The sequence below is a fragment of the Papilio xuthus genome, unplaced genomic scaffold (genome assembly GCF_000836235.2).
Source record: "Papilio xuthus unplaced genomic scaffold, Pxut_1.1 DF827461.1, whole genome shotgun sequence".
Lineage (NCBI taxonomy): Eukaryota > Metazoa > Arthropoda > Insecta > Lepidoptera > Papilionidae > Papilio > Papilio xuthus.
This window is the reverse complement of record NW_013531188.1, coordinates 4,463,925-4,482,883: the sequence shown is the minus strand read 5'-3', so window position 1 is coordinate 4,482,883 and position 18,959 is coordinate 4,463,925. Positions and strand designations below refer to the sequence as shown.

The window sequence follows — 18,959 nt, the reverse complement described above, 5'->3', positions numbered from 1 at the left end:
TGCAAAACCAAAATCATAGTCACAGTAGCTGCATTGAAAGCGATCATTCGAATTTCTTTATTATAGCACAATTGTGTTCATTACTATCACGTCTGGAGTGAGATATGAGGCTCCAGTTTGCCTCTTAAGCATTCGTGTTAACGGACCATATGTTATTTGACCTTGAGGTACTTTCCATCGATAACAATATACCAACTACATAGTCTGATTTGAAGCTATTTTTGGATAGTAAGCAATTCGCATGGCTGCTGCCAGTTTTTTTAATCTTATATTACTAAGTGGCGAAGGGTTTATGGAATCTGTAGTTCATTTCTAAAGATTATAATGTCAAATTTAACTACCGCGGTATTTCATCAGCTTAGTTATCTTTGAAGGCTTGTAGGCTGTAGCGATCGTTCACCCTGTAATAAGGTCAAAACGCTAAATCCAAAGCGCAATGACCACCGAACTTATCTGCGTCCGTTCAGCTGGCGTGTTCATCTTAATTTTAGAATTTTAAGGTATCTAAAATCCGTATTCTCTGTTTATAATTATAGTTACATATTACGTATTTATAAATTTACTTGTAGCATTTTAAGAGATTATTTAAAAGCATGAAAAATAAGATTTGTAAAAATTGTGCTATAAATTCACTATTTACGATTATTCTATTCATTTAAACATATATTGGTTGGTTGTAAACATTTTATTGATGACTATGAAAACGGGTGACTTTTAACAATTTATTTTAGCAATTGTAATACGTGTCGAAATTATAAAAAGTGATTACTGAATATATTTCGTCAACTCGCTTTACCTCATTAGTGTCGTGTACAGGTTCCAAGATTAATTAACAAAAAAACAAGTACATTTACTCATGGGTTTTGTTTAAACAAGAATCTTAATTAATATGACACGGTTACGCATTTCTCTTTATTTTATTGTTACCTGGTGGTTGGCGGCAAATTAATCAAGCCTCCAGACATCTTGGTAAACAGCGACATCTATTGTTAGGTTTTAGTAAATGGTTGCCCAGATATAACGATAGATGACGTTATTTTATTATCACTAATTTTGTGACATTTCGAGAAAAAAAATGCAAAAAAAAGCTTTGCTATTATTTCTTTTACTACAATGCAAAAGATAACTAATTTTAATGCTTGTTTTTCTTTAAAAACCGTTATTTAAAGGACTTTGAATTATTACATGCCAGTCTGCAAACATTTTAAAATGCACAAAAAAAAATTGTTATTTTTAAAATCGTTTATTAACGTGCAACATTTAAATAAACGCAGGTGATATTTGTAACATGAGAAAAACATTTTAAGACTAAGTTTCGTTATAGTAAACTATTATTTATTATTAGGCGTAGTTTTATGATTTTATTTCATTATCACACAATATAAATAAAAAGGAAAAACGTTGCTACCTTACCTTACTACTTACCTATACCTTAAGTATAAAGATTAAAATAATACAAAAGGTTAAGTCAGGCAATATTAATCGGAATATTTTAATGTATTACAATATGATGATATTTCGACACATTTAATATCTATAATAATATAATAAACTCCCAATTTAGTTTATCTTCTGTTTATAACACATTAACATCCAGGAAAATGCGCTCCACAAATAAAAAAAATACTAAATTACAATGCTTTAACTATTTCCGCGTTCTTACTTAATTTAAAATTAATTACACGTTAGTTTTTATTACATGTTTCCACTGTCGTGATAGTATATTAGCAGGTTGACTCCTGTATAACAATATATAACATATTCAGTATCTTAAATGACATCTTTCAGAAAATAATCAGTTTTATATTTCTTTGACAATGCTGTGCAGGCATTGCTTCAGGAAACAGTCTTAAACGATTCAAATAAAACAGATTTGCACCTGGTTTTTGAAATAGTCAATTTTTTAAAAGAGTTGGGGCAAAACTAGCGGGAACACTAAGAATTTAGCCAATCTTCAATCTGATCTTTTATTTGAGTACTAAATTTTAAAAAACTTTAATTACTAAAGCAATGTATGATTAAATCATTGCTGATAATGAGAAACCAATTTTTAAGATTTTTGTCTTACTGTAATCTCCGGAACGGCTGAACTGATTTTGACGAAAACTGACGCACGCGAACACAGTAATAGGTTACTCATTCTATTCTCCGCTGAAGGCAACCGCTAGTTATATACATAATTAAAATTGATATTTAAAAAACCAGGCGATAGTCAATATAATTCAATTAAACATTTTCCCAAATAGTCACTGAACCTTTCTATGATATTCTGGAGTAGCATTACAATAGTCTTGCAAATTGAACAGAGTGGATCTATTGGTTACCATATATTTTAATAATTCATGAATATGACTTAGAACCAATTGTAAAGACTTCTCATCTGTTGCTGTGTACGCTAACATGGGTCCCATTTTAACGAACAATCTTAATAAATGTATTGAACCATATATTTGCGACATCGGAGTATCTGGATATTCTTGTAATATTTCACTATATTGTGGCCGTTCAAATTTATATAGTAATTGTGAACCGAGGGTAGCATTGAAATATTCCTTAATACCTTCAGTTATTTCTACTAATACTGAATGTTTCGCTGTATTATGTGATTTACTTGATTTTTTAAATGCTAAGTAATTGTCTAATATTTGTGTGACTGTCAACTTTGCGGGTAGGATGGCTAATTTTTGCTGTCTTGTTATCACATCCCAGTCATCAACGAGCCATACTTTTAATTCTTCAGGTATTTTTATCTTAACTTCAACTTTCGCTAGATACTGTTCTTCTGACTCGATAGATTGATCGAGACGTCCACGTTTTTTCCTAAAAAAAAAATCAAGACATTATTTACAGATTCATGAAGTGTGTAATTAAAATTTTAAGGCTTAGCCGTAGAAAATAAGAAAACTAAGAAAATGTTTACATAACTTACTAATCTTACTAATATTATAAATACGAAAGTTTAGATGGATGGATGGTTGAACGTATTAGAATGTATCACCGGAAAGGCTCAACGGATCTTTATAAAAATTTGCAGAACACAAAAGATGTAGAACAGCTTCTTATAAAGTATTTTTTAATCCCACAAAGACAAACTTGTTGGTAAAAGGAAGTTATCATCATTTATTGACCAATTTATTTCTTGGCTTAATTTATGAATATTGGCTTAGAAACTTACTTAGGTTGATCTGATCCGGAATCAACAGCGGTGTCTTTACTCTGTGTTTTCGTAGCTTTTGCTGGCGCTGGAGTAGTCTCTGTGTCTTTTCCTGTAACAGTAAAAAATAACTATCACAAAACTATGTCTAGATAACAAAGACATAGCTTTATTAGACATAGTTAAGGGTTTTACATTAGAGGGGATGCATAGTAACAAAATATTTCCCATTCATATGCATCTCCTCTGTCAAATGCAATTCCCTTCCCATCCTTTCCTTATAAGTAAAGGGTAGCAAGGAAAGATGACTAAAATTAGGCTTTTGGAATGCATACACATCACACAAAAGGCAGAAATACTTCCATTTTATGGCTGTCTTCCGTGTACTTGTATTACTATTATAACTAAAAAAGCACTTGCTCACCAGCAGGTGTTGATGCTCTGGATTCTTCTCTTGCTGGAGTTGTATTGGCCGCAGTCTCTGACTTACGACCTTTAGCTGTAGCTGTAGAAATAAAAAAAACTTTATAATATCCTATTTTTAGCTGACTTTAAAAAGAAGCAGGTTATTAGGCATATTAAACATGTTTTTCTTAACCGAAGCAAGCAAACTTAACTTCAAGTTTTAACTATTATATATTTCATGGTATGTTTTAACCTTATTTTCTACTAGTATTTGCCCACAACTTTGTCTGGGTGGATTTTAAAAATCTGATTAATATAGCCTTTGTTACCCAGGGATAGTGTAGCTTCCCAACAATGAAAAAACTTTTTAAATTGGTTAAGTAGTTTCAAAGCCTATTCAATGCAAACAATCAAAACTTTCCTTTTTATAATATATGTATAGAATATAGATTACAACAGATCTATAATGGTGAGTTTATATTAAACTTAATAGTCTTACATTTTTTGCTTTTAACAGGCTGTACAGAGTGCGCTCTTTGCACTTCCTTCTGTCTCTGAACATTTGCTTCATTATATTTTAGAACTCGACTCTCTGGAACCCATTCATCCCAACTGAAATGTTAAATACCTAATTTAAAAAAATATATAGAAAAACTCCCATGACACATTTGAGAGGTTATAATAGAAAATTTATTGTACCAGACTACAAATTCAATGTAATTAAAATAGTATGCACAATATTTTTTAAAATGATAAATATTAGAAACAATGTGATCGAGAGAGGTAATCATTAGAATAAAATCATTTTCCTTAATTTTAACCTAAACTTTGTCACTTTTCCCGCCTAACGCATAATAACAGAAAAAATATTTTATTAGTCAAATAGACCATTTTTATTACAACTGATTGATATTATAAAAGCCAACCATGTAAAGAAATCGTTCTTGAATAAACTGTATGGTCTTCACTCACTTTTTATTCCAGCCAGCGTAATGAATTAAATATCGAACATGTTTGTCTTTCGTCACAGAACTTTTGAGACATTTTGCCTCGTAAATAAGGGGACCGTGAAAACATAACACCTTTTCACCTGCAAAATAATTTACGTTAAATATTTGGGTAACATAAATGCAGTACAGAATTATTCGAGAAACATTTGCATTATGTTATTTAATATTTATTACACACCCTCTGCGAACTTCAACTTCGGTGCCATTATATAATAAGTTCCTTGAGATTCTTTTCCAGGTTATACCGCAATTAAAACAATAAGATATATCTTAAATCTTTTACTCAACAATATTTAAATTTACAAGCCAAATTGACAATTGGACTAACATTAGTCGAAATTTGACGTTGACGGGTCGACCACAGATTAACTAAACTACAATAGATTGTGGAAGTATAAACTATAAAAAGCGGTATATTCGAAAAGCTAAAATGTTTTTTTTGCAATTTTAAGCAATTGTTAAATTCATTGAATAATAATAGCCTGGGAGTAAAAGCCTCGGCAAGTTGTGTACAAGCTTTTAAGAGATAGATTTTTATTTGTCTTTGGATCGACCTCTTTTAAAGTAATCGCCAGTACCAGTAATTATATATTAAATTATTATGGGGAAAGGTTATTAAACACAATATTTTTTTTACTAATTTATATATTTCATAAAAGTAAACATATTGTGCGAATATATTTAATATAATGCACTTTTTGAACATTGGCTTTATTCAGCTTTATTCTTATCAACATGGAAGACATATTGTACGTAATAATTATAAGTATTTTTGTAGACTTCAGTACACTTATTATTTAAAAATAAATGCCGTGGGAACTGAGTATTAATAACTATCATTATTTCTTGTCGTGGTAAGGAAAGCACCACGACAATGTTAAGAGTTACACGCAGTTTTAGATATTTATGAGTTCTTCTCAGTGACCTTGACGACTACAGCTTTGACCTCTGTGTAGTTGTTGATGCCGTAGGGTCCGTTCTCTCTGCCAAGGCCTGACTGCTTGTAGCCTCCGAACGGTACTTGGTTACCGAATACATTGTAGTCATTCACCCAGATCGTACCTGCACGTAGACCCTGGTAAAAGAAAATTATCATTCAAAATTGTTAAAACCTTAAATTTAAAAAAAATCAATGAACTAAGCATGTGAATTAAAAAAAACCTATTAGAAGGCTTCTAATAGGTTTTACTATTAAAAAATGATTACCTGTATAAGATAATTGGTTTTGTCCAAATCCTTAGAGAATATGGCAGCGGCTAGACCGTAATGCGTGTCATTAGCGCGTTGGATAAGTTCATCCATTTTGGAGAACTTCATAATTTGCTGCACCGGGCCAAATATCTCATAGCGTGCTATATCCATCTCATCTTTCACATCGCTAAATACAGTTGGTTGTATAAAATGGCCGACGCTTCCAGCACGACCCCCACCCGTGACTAACTTCGCACCCTGACTTTTCCCGCTTTCTATTAGACGTAGGATTTGCTGGTGCTGTTCCTTGTCAACTTGAGGACCCTGTTCTGTGGCTAGATTGAAAGGATCTCCGACTACCCTCTTTTTGGCTCGCTCCGCTGACATTTCCACGAATTTATCGTATATGGATTCTTCGACAAATGTACGTGAACCTGAAAAATTAAATTTGCAATTTTACATAATTATTAAGAAAAATTGACAATCTTCGAATGTCTAGATGGATGGACGGATAGATGATTATTTGTTTAAAGGTATCTCTAGGACGGCTACATAGATTTTGCTGAAATTTAGCATAGATATAGAACATAGTCTGCAAGAACACATAGACTACCAAGTTATAAGAATAGAGCTGTGATTTTGAAAGATCATCGTAAGACCATAACACCTTTTTACACGTAGACTAAGTAGATTGCTTACCAGCGCAGCAACATTGTCCCATATTATAAAACACAGCCATATGTGCCTTGTCCACCGCGTACTCCAGGTCGGCATCAGCTAGGATTATGTTAGGAGATTTCCCACCTAATTCTAATGTCACACGTTTGATGGTGTCAGCAACACCACGTTGGATCGATTTGCCAACTTCCGTAGACCCTGGATTGTAAAAGGATTGTTTTTTGCAACTAATCTTTAATATAGTTAAGGTTAGTAAATAGTTTTGCAAGAAATAATTAAAATAGACTTCCAATAGGCGACTATCGAATCTTAATTATTGCTAAAAAGATTTTTTTTGTTTTTTTTTTTTACATTAAGTGTTATTATCTCACCAGTAAAGGCAATCTTGTCGACATCAGGATGCTGCACAAGTGCGGCTCCGGCATCTCCGAATCCTGGCAGCACATTAACTACACCCTCGGGGAAACCTGCTTCCTATAATGTACAAAATATTGCTATCCTACTCATTGCCTTTAGCAAGACAGAGATAACGATATATATCTACAGGTTGTTTATAAAATCACGAATTTGGCAGAACAATATTATCATGACACAAGATAACCTTGTTTTCAAATATGACTCAGATTAGATAATTACAATTATGTTAAAGCCGATAATGAACATACTTTTGATGAATGATCGCCATTTTTTTTGCACAAAATACTTATGTAATAAAATGGACTTGGACAATTATTGCCAAAGTGTCTCAGAGACCTGGCGAGGGTGAGGAGAGTGAGGAGGACCAATGAGACAAAAAAATGTATTATTAGGGGAGTCGAAATTAGTAAAAAAAACATACAGACGAATTAAGAACCTCCTCCTTTTGGAAGTCGTTTAAAAATTGAGAAAGGATTCTACGAAAAAAAGTATGGGAATCACTCTAGGTAGAATAATAGATTTACTATAAAGGTTTAACTATTAGCATAAGGTGTATCAACGGGGAGTATACGTGGGGACCACGCGCTTGTTACCTTTACGAGCTGAGCGAGATACAACGCGGTGAGCGGTGTCTGCTCCGCTGGCTTGAGGATTATAGTATTTCCGGTGGCCAGCGCAGGACCCAGCTTCCAAGATGCCATCAGCAGTGGGAAGTTCCATGGTATGATCTGACCGCATACACCTAATGATATACATGTTGTGTTAACTTAAATTCAAAGCTATTTTGTAAAATTTAATTGTGAGCCGTAGTATCGGTACCACGACCGGGCAAAACAGGCGTCAAGTGGAAGCATTTCCAAGGTTTGTCTGATGAGTGTGTTTCCAAAAGTCTAGTCTTGTCTTCTCTCGCATAATGGACTTCAGCAAGGAGGACACAAAACAGAAAACTCAAAAATACTTGTCAGTATTTCATTACAAAACAGACCAAAAGTTGATCACTGCTCGCTTAAAAATAAAAATAAAGAATTTTTACTACTAGCTACATTAAATCTAGACTTGATAGAAGCCCTTGCTCTTACAATTTTCTTGTAAGACAAGAATGAAAAGGGTTATGTTGGCGGAAGAGGGTTACGCACGGGATGGTTGAATGTTCCCTTTAAGTCGCCTGCTTTGATTATTAAAGGTAGGCAGCACATTGGCCATTTTTAAATTCGCTGGTATATCTTTGAACAGGTTTTTTTAAATGGTGACACAAAGTTGAATAAACGTAGCTACTTATACTAGATAGGTACTTATTAGGTAAAACAATTTTAAGCAATAAAGAAGATGCGGTTAATCTATAACGAAAACATTTACTATTTGAATTCGAACAAAATATGCAACAGTTTTTAATTAGAATAGCTAAGCGCGATAAGGAATATGTAAAGTTGACCTTGATATGTCTGTATTTTAGTTCGTATGTTTTGATGTTATATTACGTAAGAATAGAATAAAATTGCCGAGTCATTGCTGGACCGATTACGCGGTCACGAAACGTGTTTTGACAATTTAGTAAGCTATTATGGTGAATGCTTATAATATGTTAAAAAAACTTAATTCAGGAATGTTTTTAAGCTTTTCTATGTAATTATTTTTAGATTTTTTTAAAGTCGTCAATGTCTAAGCAACTGCAATTAGGAATCTTATTAATATTATAAATGCGACTGTTTGGATGGAAGGATGGCTGAATATTTGTTTGAAGGTATCTCCATAACGGCTGTATGGATTTTGCTGAAATTTGGCATAGAAATAGAACATAGTCTGGGAGAACGCGTAGACAGCTTATTAAGTTTTTAAATTCCGTTAGTAATTGAACAAAAATTGTTACAAAGAACGATATGTAATGTATCACAGAAGGCCTAGTATGAAAAGCATGAAAGTATTCATAACATCAACAAAAATATACTCATTATATTATTATTAGACTCATACAAACTTTGAAATATTTTGTCGACGTTACGAAAACGCATATCGAAAATATTCGTGATAGACTATCAGTGTATTAATTTGATATTGACCTTGAACTTATTTTTAATGTCAAGGTTTCACTACCGACACACTTGTACAATTAATAGCAACATGTTTTTGTATGTATTTCTGCAATGGACACTAACTCGTGAATACTGTTCCAAATTTGAATTTAAATAACCGTTTATCAATCGAGTAAAAAATATATTAGTCTTTTCGGCCTGTATTGACATCTTATCGTCTTGAATGTGTTTCAAACAAATATTTGTATTGATAAGAACCCATCAGACGTATCTATCTTTACTTCTTACTAATATTATAAATGCGAATATTTGTATGTTTGTTACAAGGTATCTCTAAAATGGCTTAATGGATCAAGATAAAATTTGGCATAGATATAGAACATAGTCTGGAAGAACACATAGGCTATTATTATTAAGTTTTTTTTTTAATTCCGCTCGGACAAAGTTGCGGGCAACAGCTGTTTTTGTAATAAACACGTATACATTGAACTAAATCAAATACATTGATAAGGAATCCTGCTTTAGTCTGGATGTGTTTGTGCGAATTCCTTGTTATCTAAAAAATCGAAAGAGATGATGATACAGCAAAATAAAGAAACATCGTGGCCTGTATCTGAAAATTGATGTAGAACTTACCCACAGGTTCATGGCGTGTATAAGCGAAGTAATTGCCATCAGTAGGCAGAACATATCCATGATTCTTGTCTGCCCAGCCGGCGTAATAGCGCAAATTCTTGGCAGAAGCCGTTACGTCACCGTAATATGACGCGGTATACGGTTTGCCGTTGTCAAGTGTCTCCAAGCTCTAGAATAATTAGAATTATTTGATGGTAATTCGGTTGATGCAATTGCAGTAAGTGCCGGAAGTGGCTACAATAAAAAGGCGTAAAATTAAAAAAAAAATGTTCGATTTGCGATTGATTGAATTGAACGGCATCGTCGAAAATTTAAGAAAGTTTAAGTAAATTTTTTTTGTATTTTTATATATTCAGGGGCATACGATTGTTATCTTTTTAATTTTTATTATTTCCTAACTACCGAAAAAAGTGTTTCCGAAAGATGACGAAAATAAAGCTTTAAATATTTTGACCTTGAAAACAAACCAACGCTCGAAATCGTAATACACATGCACATGATATGAAAAAACATAACACCTAAAATATTTATTAAGTTCTTAATATCAGATGTTAGCTCGAAAAACATTATATTTTACTACAGCAGAAAATATTATATTTATTTTTTCGCGTGTTATGCAAATCAAGTTTTTTTTTTGCATAACAAGCCGTTTTGTACTCATTAAGTCAATTTGTTGTTACTATAACATATTTTTTGTGAATTGTTTTTTTTTAATCTTTTTATTTTAATCTATTAACTTTAATTACATATGTATGAAATTCCTTTATATATTCTATTGTAACCTAATATATACAATGGATTAATAATTAAAATAAATTAAATAATTCTTTATCTATATGTTTAAAACGAAATTAACATCCTATATCGCTTGCTATACTAACATGATAACAATTCATCGTAAGTTCCGATTGTTTAAAAACATCTGACCACAATATACAGACAAAAAATGAAATGTTATTGTCTATATAATATTGTTTATGTTTTTAAAACAATGCTTGTCTTTCTTATGCCTTTGCAAATTGAGAAAATACTTAACTTTTCAAAATTAACACTTAATAGTAAATAAAAAAAAATTGTACTTACGGCTATATAAACCTTGTCTCTGTCAATAAGATCTGCAAGTCTGTTAAGCAAGTAACCCCTCTCTGAAGCATCCATCCTCCTCCAAGGTGACCCCAATCTACAACCATTTAGCTTATTTATCCATACTTATATTATAAAGAAGTAAGATTCGATTCATCATCAGCTCAAGATACGTCCCCACCGAGGGGCTCGGAGCCTACCATAAGTTAAGGATAATTAGGCCATAGTCAACCACGCTGGACAAGTGTGAGTTGGTTGACTTCACACATATCTTTGAATTGCTTGCATTGAATAGGCTCTGGAAATACTGAACCAATTTTATAAATTATTTTACTGTTGGGATGACAAAGGCTATATTTGATACCAGATTTTTTATTTCCACACAGACAAAGTTACGGGCCATTGTTAATATACCAATTAAATTTTGAAAAGACAAAACTTAAGTATGCCAGTTAGCATTACTTTAAAATAATATCACTTCACATCTCATAAGGTAGACCCCACTTTAGATAAAAGAACTAGGCATTATGAGGTTTTCTATGAGAGAAAATATAAATTTAAATTTTAAAATATAAAACCACTGTAGAAAATATGTATTGGTAAAAGTAACATTATTTTTTGAAGAGGTATGATATTTTAAAGGTAAAAAAAAAAATCCAATGTTTATACTTGAATGCATCCTTAGCGGCTTTCACAGCTTTATCCACATCAGCTTTCCCTGCTTGTTGCACCTCTGCTATCACCTTTTCTGTAGCAGGATTCTCTGTTGTGAATGTCTTGCCATCTGATGATTTCACCCATTCATTGTTGATGAAAAGCTATGAAAAATATTATTAATAATTAGGGGCTATAGGTTTTGCAACACCATAGTGTTGGATTTTTCATTACGACATAAATACATTATATTTTTTTTCTTTTTCGAGAAGTTACCCTGCATTAGAATAAGGTATACTAATACTAATAAAATTAATATGTAAAAAAAAATCTTAAAAAAGTAATAAAAAATTATGGATAAAAAAACAAGATTATTATTAGTACTGTAAAATTCAGTTAAGATTTAGTGCAGACAGAAAGTTTTCAAATTGTAAATAAGAATACTAAGAAAGATGTTTTCTTTAGAAAACTATGTGTTTAATTTTTGTAGATTTTTTAAAATCAAATATGAAAATTAAATAAAATATAGTTAGTTCACCAATACTAACACCAAAGAATTTGATTAAATAAAAAAAAATCTTTACAATATACAAAACATGATGAATAATGTCATAAGGAAAACGCAGGTTTGCAGATTGTTAAAATAAATATAACAAGACCTACACAACTAGACAACTTACTAAACATACGATAAATATCAAAACACGCAGGAATTGTAAAAGTAGTATCACCTATGAGTACTTATAAATATAGCATACCGGAATTTATATTTGTTTTGTATAGGGAAAATAATTACCCCTGTGTATAATATTTCTGGGTTTGTTTGAGGCGCCGGTGCAGCAGCGGCAGACAATTTTGCTTTTTGAACTTGTAAAATTTTGGTAAAATTTCGTAGCATATTGGCTTATTATTTTTTTTCTTTTGATACACTCAGCACCACCCACACACTATGCCGCGAACAAACTGATTTTAATTATTTACGTTTAGTTTATACCATATCGCTATATAACGGTCACTTAAAAATAGCTGCTTTATAAAAACGTATTTTAAACATCCTACTTTTTTTGTTCCGTTTTATGTTGCAAAAATAAAACAGAACTGAAACGTAGCTGCCTTTAGGTTCTCTGAAGACGAACTTAGTATCCTAGCACTAAATTATTAGTAAAACTAAAATGTTGGTATTTGTTTTTTATAAATTTAACCATTTTCATATGTTTTAGAACGAAAGATAAATGTCGGAAGCCGGCTTTGAATTTTGGTGGAACAGTTTAATATAACTTAACGAACTGCTATATAGATTTAACTGCTGCTATAACTGCGTTATTTTCATCAAGTTATTATGACAAAAGACGTTGTTGATAGTTGACAGGTTGACAGTGACAGTTGACAGCGTCATTTCATCCACGGAGCAATGCCGGTTAATTGATATTTTGATAATGTATTTGTTTTTCCTTAATTTTGAACTTTGAACTACTGTATTTGTGTCATTTTATCACAATATAATAATATATCACTAATAAATTATTCCAGTATTATTTTTTACTTGAAAAGCCTTTTTATTTCAAATTGAACGTTATTTGTTTATTTTAAAACGATATTATAATGGATGAAATACGAAAATTAGTTAATGGATATTACTGTAAACTATGTGAACATTATGTTAAATCACTTGACAAAAATATATCTAATAATCTGAGGGCAATGGGTATTGTAACAAGGTAAGATACGAGAAATATTTTATTAATAACTTTTCCTTTTTAAAATTATTTTTAATCAGTTCTGTTTCTTTTTCAGATCTTCAAAAAGTAATGGTCTATGGTGTTATATTCTTTTACCTTTAATTTTACTAAATTATACTATTTTGTATGATACAAGTGTATTATATCAAACAGTAGCATTCATATCAGTGGGATTATTTTTTCACTGTAGTCTTTTTATTCTCTTCCTATCACTATCTGGTAACATAATGATGGAGGGAGATTATGGAGGTTGTGTGGCATGTAGTTTAATATCAACTATACTTGTTTATATATTTACAAAGCAAGGTATGTGTTTTGTCTGTAAAAAATTAAATTAAACTTGTCTGTGACATTGAGTCTGTATATATTATCTTTTACTTGCAGATTTAATGATATCTCTAGTCATAACAATATCATGTGTGTCATCATTTAGTTATTTATTAAAATTTGTTCTGATAAATTTTCCCAAAACATTTACTGTGGGAGAGGCAATAGTGGTTGTTCAAAGTATACCACTGTTTGTGTCCGCAACATCAATTCAATATATACAAAGTCTGTTAAATGGTGTTAATGAAGAATTTTCATTTATAAATACTATTGTATTTGTAAGTATTTTAAAAATATTTTTTTCTTTAGGTAGTGTAACTTATAAGTACTACACAGTAGTACACAGGCATATATAAAAAAAACCTAATTAAATATGAGGATTTTCCAAATTTAAAATCTATATTTTTTTTCAAAAAAATATATTTTCCAGCCTGTATAAGTAACTATAACCAAGGAGTTTAAATCATGTTTCAGTAATACATTTCAAACTGGCCAGTATTAATAAAATGATTTCACATTTCAGACAGTATTAGTAACAACAATATTGATAATAACATCAATATTCATGTTAAATGCTGAACATAGAACTGCCACCTCTTTAGTATCCATTGTAACAGCGGGTGGTATAGTTTTACTTATAAAATGGCATATCATATTGGGATCAAATTGCTTGTTTGATATATTTGAATATATTTTCATGGATAACATAAGGGTAAGTATTTATATAACTTTGACTAATAAACTACACAGGAGTTAAATATTTGTTGGATAAAGAAAGTATTTATTTCAAAGTCTAAAGAATGTCTTTTTTTGTATGGTGGGGTAATGTGTAACTTGAATCATTAAATTCCCGTCAGTGCTCACCCTACAGTAATAGAGAGAGACCTTAGTCCCTAAAGGAATTTTCCAGGACTTAACAGAAACCTGGTCAAATAGTTAACTAATACATGGTCCATATTTGTCAAGATGAAGTGAACCCCAGTGAACGAATCTTACAAATTATTTGAGTAGTTATTGAGTTTATTCAATACAAACAAACAATCAAATATTTCCTCATTATAATATTATTATTAGTATAGCTTTGTAATTTATTTCAGTTTAAATTGTTTATGTTTTGGTTGTCATTATTATTGATATCAATACTTCTGATATTAATTCAAACAAGAACCGTATCAAAGGCAAGCACGGTTACAAGGAAGACATTTCATATATTGGCCTCTATTGTGTTCCTGAGTGGATTATTAACTGATATACCATTGATGACCTTGGCATCTGGAGTTGGTTTTTCTTTATTAGTGTTTGTCGAGGTAAATTATAATGATATATTTTTTTTAAATGTAAATTAGAGTTTGATCATAGTATCTCACAGTATTCAGTAACAGAACTATTGCCCGACTTCTTCCAGACTATATTTTAAAATTATGCCAAATTTCAAGGAGATCCATTGTTCCGTTGGTGAAACCTAACAAATATACAACCAGCTAAACTTTCGTATATATAATATTAGTCATAAGTATGAAGTATTTGCTATTGTTCCAACATTTTGTAATTATAATTTTTAAATTTCAACATTTTTTCCAGGCTCTAAGAATAGCAGAAATTGAAACAATCTCACCCACACTTCAATCAGCTTTTGTTGTTTATTGTGATGACAAGGTAAGCCTTTTTTTGTGTACATAAATTTTTTATGTGTATTAACAATGTGTTTCAACATTTGTACAAAATACAAATATTATGTTTATAAAAAAAAATTACAGTAACTATATTTTTTTATTTGTGTTAATGCGAATTATAGCAGCCAGAAGTAATCCCAATAATCATAGTGTGTTTTGTAATAAATTTGAAAATACCATAACTTTACCAGGACAGCGGCACATTTGCTATGACTCCGCTGTATTTGTTCGTGGGTCTAGCGTGTCCTATAGTCCTGGCTCCGGAGCCCGTCAGTCTGGACCTACTGGCTGGTGTGCTAGCGGTTGGTATAGGAGATACGGCAGCAAGTTGTGCCGGAGCTACCTTTGGAAGGAATCGTTGGTCAGGTTCGTTTGTCATATTTAAACCAATCCACAAATAGGTTCTATGGTATTGGGGTTCGACAAACCAATAAAGCTTTAAAAAGGTTTTATTTATCGCTTTAATGTTTTTTTTTATCTGTGGCTTAGAATCTATATTTGAAATATAAATATACCTATTCTGTAAACAATTATCTATTTCAAGTCTGTAAATTCTCTAGATAATAACCGGACTTTAGAAGGGACAGCGTTTAATATCTTATCACAAGTTGCTGTTGTCTATTTACTGCAGTTTTTCGGTAAGCCTCAACATGACTTTCTTTTTTTTAAATAATTATATTTTTTTAAAATTTACTTATATTTTTGGTACTATTCCAACTAAGCTCTAGCTTTTTCGACAGATGTAAATAATTTTTTTTTTTCAGATTTTTTAGACGTTCCAAACGCACTAACCCGCAGTGTATTCGCGGCGACTACGTCAGCGCTAGTAGAAGCAAAGACAGATCAAGTTGACAATTTAGTTCTACCTCTTGTTACAATATTAGCATTCCAAGCTACTAGCTTTCTCTCATGATTTTTATTCTTTAAATTTCGATACGTCATTTCCTTGATTTACAACTTAGACTTATTAGGAAATTCCACAATAGTACAGTCGAACCAGAATAATTGAGAAACCTCTGGTGGTGATTCATCGTCTGGTCCCAACAAACGACCTTCATAAGCGAGAAACTCTGTTAGAGGGCAATCTCTATAAGCAAGACAAATTTTATGGTTCCTTGGACTGTCAGTATCTAGTTTCAACTGTACTTATAGTAAAACATTTGATCAACAGATGACTATATTTTTCATACAAGTGTATCATTGGTGAATATTAGACACTTTGAACACTTTCCGATCCACAAAAACTGACTATTGGGATTTCAATGGATATATAAAGTTTTCTATTGTTATGCAAGTGATGTATCGATGTAAAGACGATCGAAATAAAAAAAAAAAGATTATGAATACCAAAAAAAAACAGTCTCAAACAACAAACAAAGATATTGTGATATATTTTATATAGAAAATTAGTGTTAAAATAATTGATATTTTTAGTCATAGACCTAATTTATGTTATTATATGGATTTTATAAATTAACTTTATAATTTTTCTGTTGTTTGTGATAAAGATTAGAAGGGATAGTGATATTTTTGAATTGAAAAAAATATTTTTTTATAGACATAAAAATGTACAGTCGCGTACATTGGCGGTTATCATATTCGTTAGTATAATAGCATCAATGGCGGCCACTGTACATTTATTTTTATTATATCCAAATTCATGTTTTTGATATTTAAATAAAAAAAAATATTTAGAAGGAGTATTTTATTATCTAGTAAATTAATTTCCATAGCTTACTTACAATTGTTCATCTAAAAAAAATCACATGATAGAGTAATCACTTACTTAAATATTAAAGTTAACCATACTTAACTCATACACATTCATCCTTAATTTCCAACTTAATTACTTTACAATTACCATTTTCTATACCATTATTAATTTCTGTACTATTTCTTTTATTTTTTATTAATATTTTCTTCTTTTTAACACCTTTACACTTTGCTTTGAACACTTTTTCCAATACAAGTACATCTTTTTTATTAATAGTCCATTCAACAATACTTGTAGAAGCTAATTTTGTCAGATCTGTATCTTCATTATACTGTGGTATATCTAAATTTAATATATTCATAACTTTCTCTAATATATCGTCTACATAATAATTTATTATGAGATCTGCTTTATTATCCTGAAAAAAAAAGTAATAAAAACAATTTGATTCATAATCAATAGTTAAATGTTATGAATTAAATATCACACTGGCTGTCGCCCGCGACTACGTCGGCGCAGAATTAAAAAAAACAGTTATGCTTTTCCAGACTGTGTCTATTCCTATCCCAGATTAAATAGATCAGCTTAGCCGTTTTCAAGTTTTCTGGTAACTCACTCAAACATTTGCTTGTTCCTAAATTAGCTAAATTCTAATGAAACAAATTTTTGTTATGTCTTATTTATCATATCTCCATAATTTTTCATAGTAGTTACTTACATGTTTTGTGGGTTGCAGGTTGCATATAACTAATTTTCCGCCATACTTCACAGTCTCCAAAGGTAAATTGCCACTTGGAATGATTTGCAATGTGGTGCCGAGACAAATACTTAAATCTGCAATACTGGAAAATTAATTACTATGAGTACAACAAAACCCAGTTGGTACCAATGTATGTCTTACACTATAATCACATTTACTTAGGAGTGTAAAGATTTTTTAAACTCACAATAAAGATTTCTCTATTAAGACTCTAACCTGTAAGTGTAAACACATACCTTGAGTGCCATTCAGCCATTAGCAAATCATTTTCAGGCAAACTATGTTCCCAGTCCAACACACCATCATACAAGCGACCTCTGCATGGTCTGCCACCATTATGTCCTGATGCACATGGCACTCCACTGCACTTCTTGCCAACTGTCTCTACAGGACTGCTACGGATGAACTGCCTGGAAAATAAATATTGTATAATTTAAAAAAAAAAACATTGCTACCTTTTTGGTGTTGAATAGCTAAGAATAGCTGCTGTTTTAGTAGTTTTTGAATAATATATAAAAAATATTTGTAGCAATGAATTAACAATTTTGTAAATAATTGTTACCTTTTACATAAACTGCATTCATCAATAAACATGTTACCATGTAATTCTGATAAATATTTTCGTGACAATCCCGATTTAAGGTGGAGTCCATCAATATTTTGACTTACAATGTATTGTATTTTGTTACAATCTATTAATTTCTTTAATATCATATGTGTCTTTGTTGGTTTTGCATCTGTAAATGATATATTAGTGGATGGACGTTTTCCTTCTTTTTCTAGTGTCCAAACACCATTAGGCCCCCTAGAAAAGATTAAAATCATGAAATTCACACAGTGAATAAAAAACATATAAATAAATATAAAAATTAGGTTTATTCCGCAATTAGAATTATCTTCATAATTACCTAAAATCGGGTATTCCTGCTGAGGTGCTGATTCCTGCTCCTGTATGTACAACAATGTGTTTACTCTCCGAAATCAGTCGAGCTAATAGTTCACATTTCTCATTTAACTTTTCGATAGCTTCAAATTTCTGAATGAAACAATTAATTACAGTTATGTTGCGTTATGATTAAAGCAAAAGTAAGCAAGACTATCATATAAGCTATATAAATTTAGTCTAATTACTTCAGGAATACCGAGAACACCTTTATGTTCGTAGGGAGACAATCCCTCTGCATAATTACACGACATTTTTACAACTTTTCATTCGCTTGTTTATTATGACGCGAATTCTAAAGTAAATTTATACTTAGTTATTACTTATAATCTAACATTTTATAAATAATCGGAATAAAATGAAAGTTTTTGCTGTTTTTATTTTGAAGCTTTTAACGACCATAGATAAACACAAATCAGCCGGTTGACATAATAATAGAGGACATTAGTATCTTGGCATCTTGCTTATTGTAAAAATGTTGGTCAATATTATTTTCGACTTTTCCCCCAAGTCTTTCGAAATAATTTGAGGTGTATTTTTCTGTA

General features: G+C 31.1%; 4 protein-coding genes across 5 annotated transcripts; 1 reads left to right on the top strand and 3 right to left on the bottom strand.

Moving 5' to 3' along the window:
- Window positions 1–1,350: 1,350 nt before the first annotated feature.
- MRG15 (mortality factor 4-like) lies at window positions 1,351–4,926 on the bottom strand. Its single transcript, XM_013314238.1, has 6 exons — window positions 4,748–4,926; window positions 4,532–4,649; window positions 4,059–4,171; window positions 3,579–3,659; window positions 3,176–3,266; window positions 1,351–2,820 (listed from the first exon to the last, which is right to left on the bottom strand). The coding sequence occupies exons 1-6, from the start codon at window positions 4,773–4,775 to the stop codon at window positions 2,247–2,249; spliced, it is 1,005 nt and encodes a 334-aa protein (XP_013169692.1). The 5' UTR covers window positions 4,776–4,926; the 3' UTR covers window positions 1,351–2,246.
- Window positions 4,927–5,346: 420 nt separating this feature from the next.
- On the bottom strand, window positions 5,347–12,263 carry Aldh (Aldehyde dehydrogenase). Its single transcript, XM_013314475.1, has 9 exons — window positions 12,055–12,263; window positions 11,274–11,422; window positions 10,605–10,701; window positions 9,522–9,690; window positions 7,449–7,597; window positions 6,810–6,912; window positions 6,460–6,636; window positions 5,776–6,194; window positions 5,347–5,644 (listed from the first exon to the last, which is right to left on the bottom strand). Exons 1-9 carry the CDS (start codon window positions 12,154–12,156, stop codon window positions 5,474–5,476), a joined length of 1,536 nt encoding a protein of 511 aa, XP_013169929.1. The 5' UTR covers window positions 12,157–12,263; the 3' UTR covers window positions 5,347–5,473.
- Window positions 12,264–12,641: 378 nt separating this feature from the next.
- On the top strand, window positions 12,642–16,368 carry Dolk (Dolichol kinase). Its single transcript, XM_013314476.1, has 9 exons — window positions 12,642–12,976; window positions 13,053–13,303; window positions 13,382–13,602; window positions 13,848–14,036; window positions 14,422–14,631; window positions 14,906–14,980; window positions 15,189–15,363; window positions 15,558–15,635; window positions 15,762–16,368. Exons 1-9 carry the CDS (start codon window positions 12,861–12,863, stop codon window positions 15,908–15,910), a joined length of 1,464 nt encoding a protein of 487 aa, XP_013169930.1. The 5' UTR covers window positions 12,642–12,860; the 3' UTR covers window positions 15,911–16,368.
- Window positions 16,369–16,708: 340 nt separating this feature from the next.
- Window positions 16,709–18,786, bottom strand: Sirt6 (sirtuin 6). 2 transcript variants are annotated; one of them, XM_013314263.1, is made up of 6 exons: window positions 18,623–18,786; window positions 18,380–18,507; window positions 18,034–18,276; window positions 17,708–17,881; window positions 17,430–17,553; window positions 16,709–17,129 (listed from the first exon to the last, which is right to left on the bottom strand). In XM_013314263.1, the coding sequence occupies exons 1-6, from the start codon at window positions 18,653–18,655 to the stop codon at window positions 16,812–16,814; spliced, it is 1,020 nt and encodes a 339-aa protein (XP_013169717.1). In that variant the 5' UTR covers window positions 18,656–18,786; the 3' UTR covers window positions 16,709–16,811. The 2 variants fall into 2 exon arrangements, with proteins under 2 accessions (XP_013169717.1, XP_013169716.1); XM_013314262.1 differs by having other exon boundaries at window positions 16,711–17,129; window positions 18,603–18,786.
- Between the last annotated feature and the right edge of the window lie 173 nt (window positions 18,787–18,959).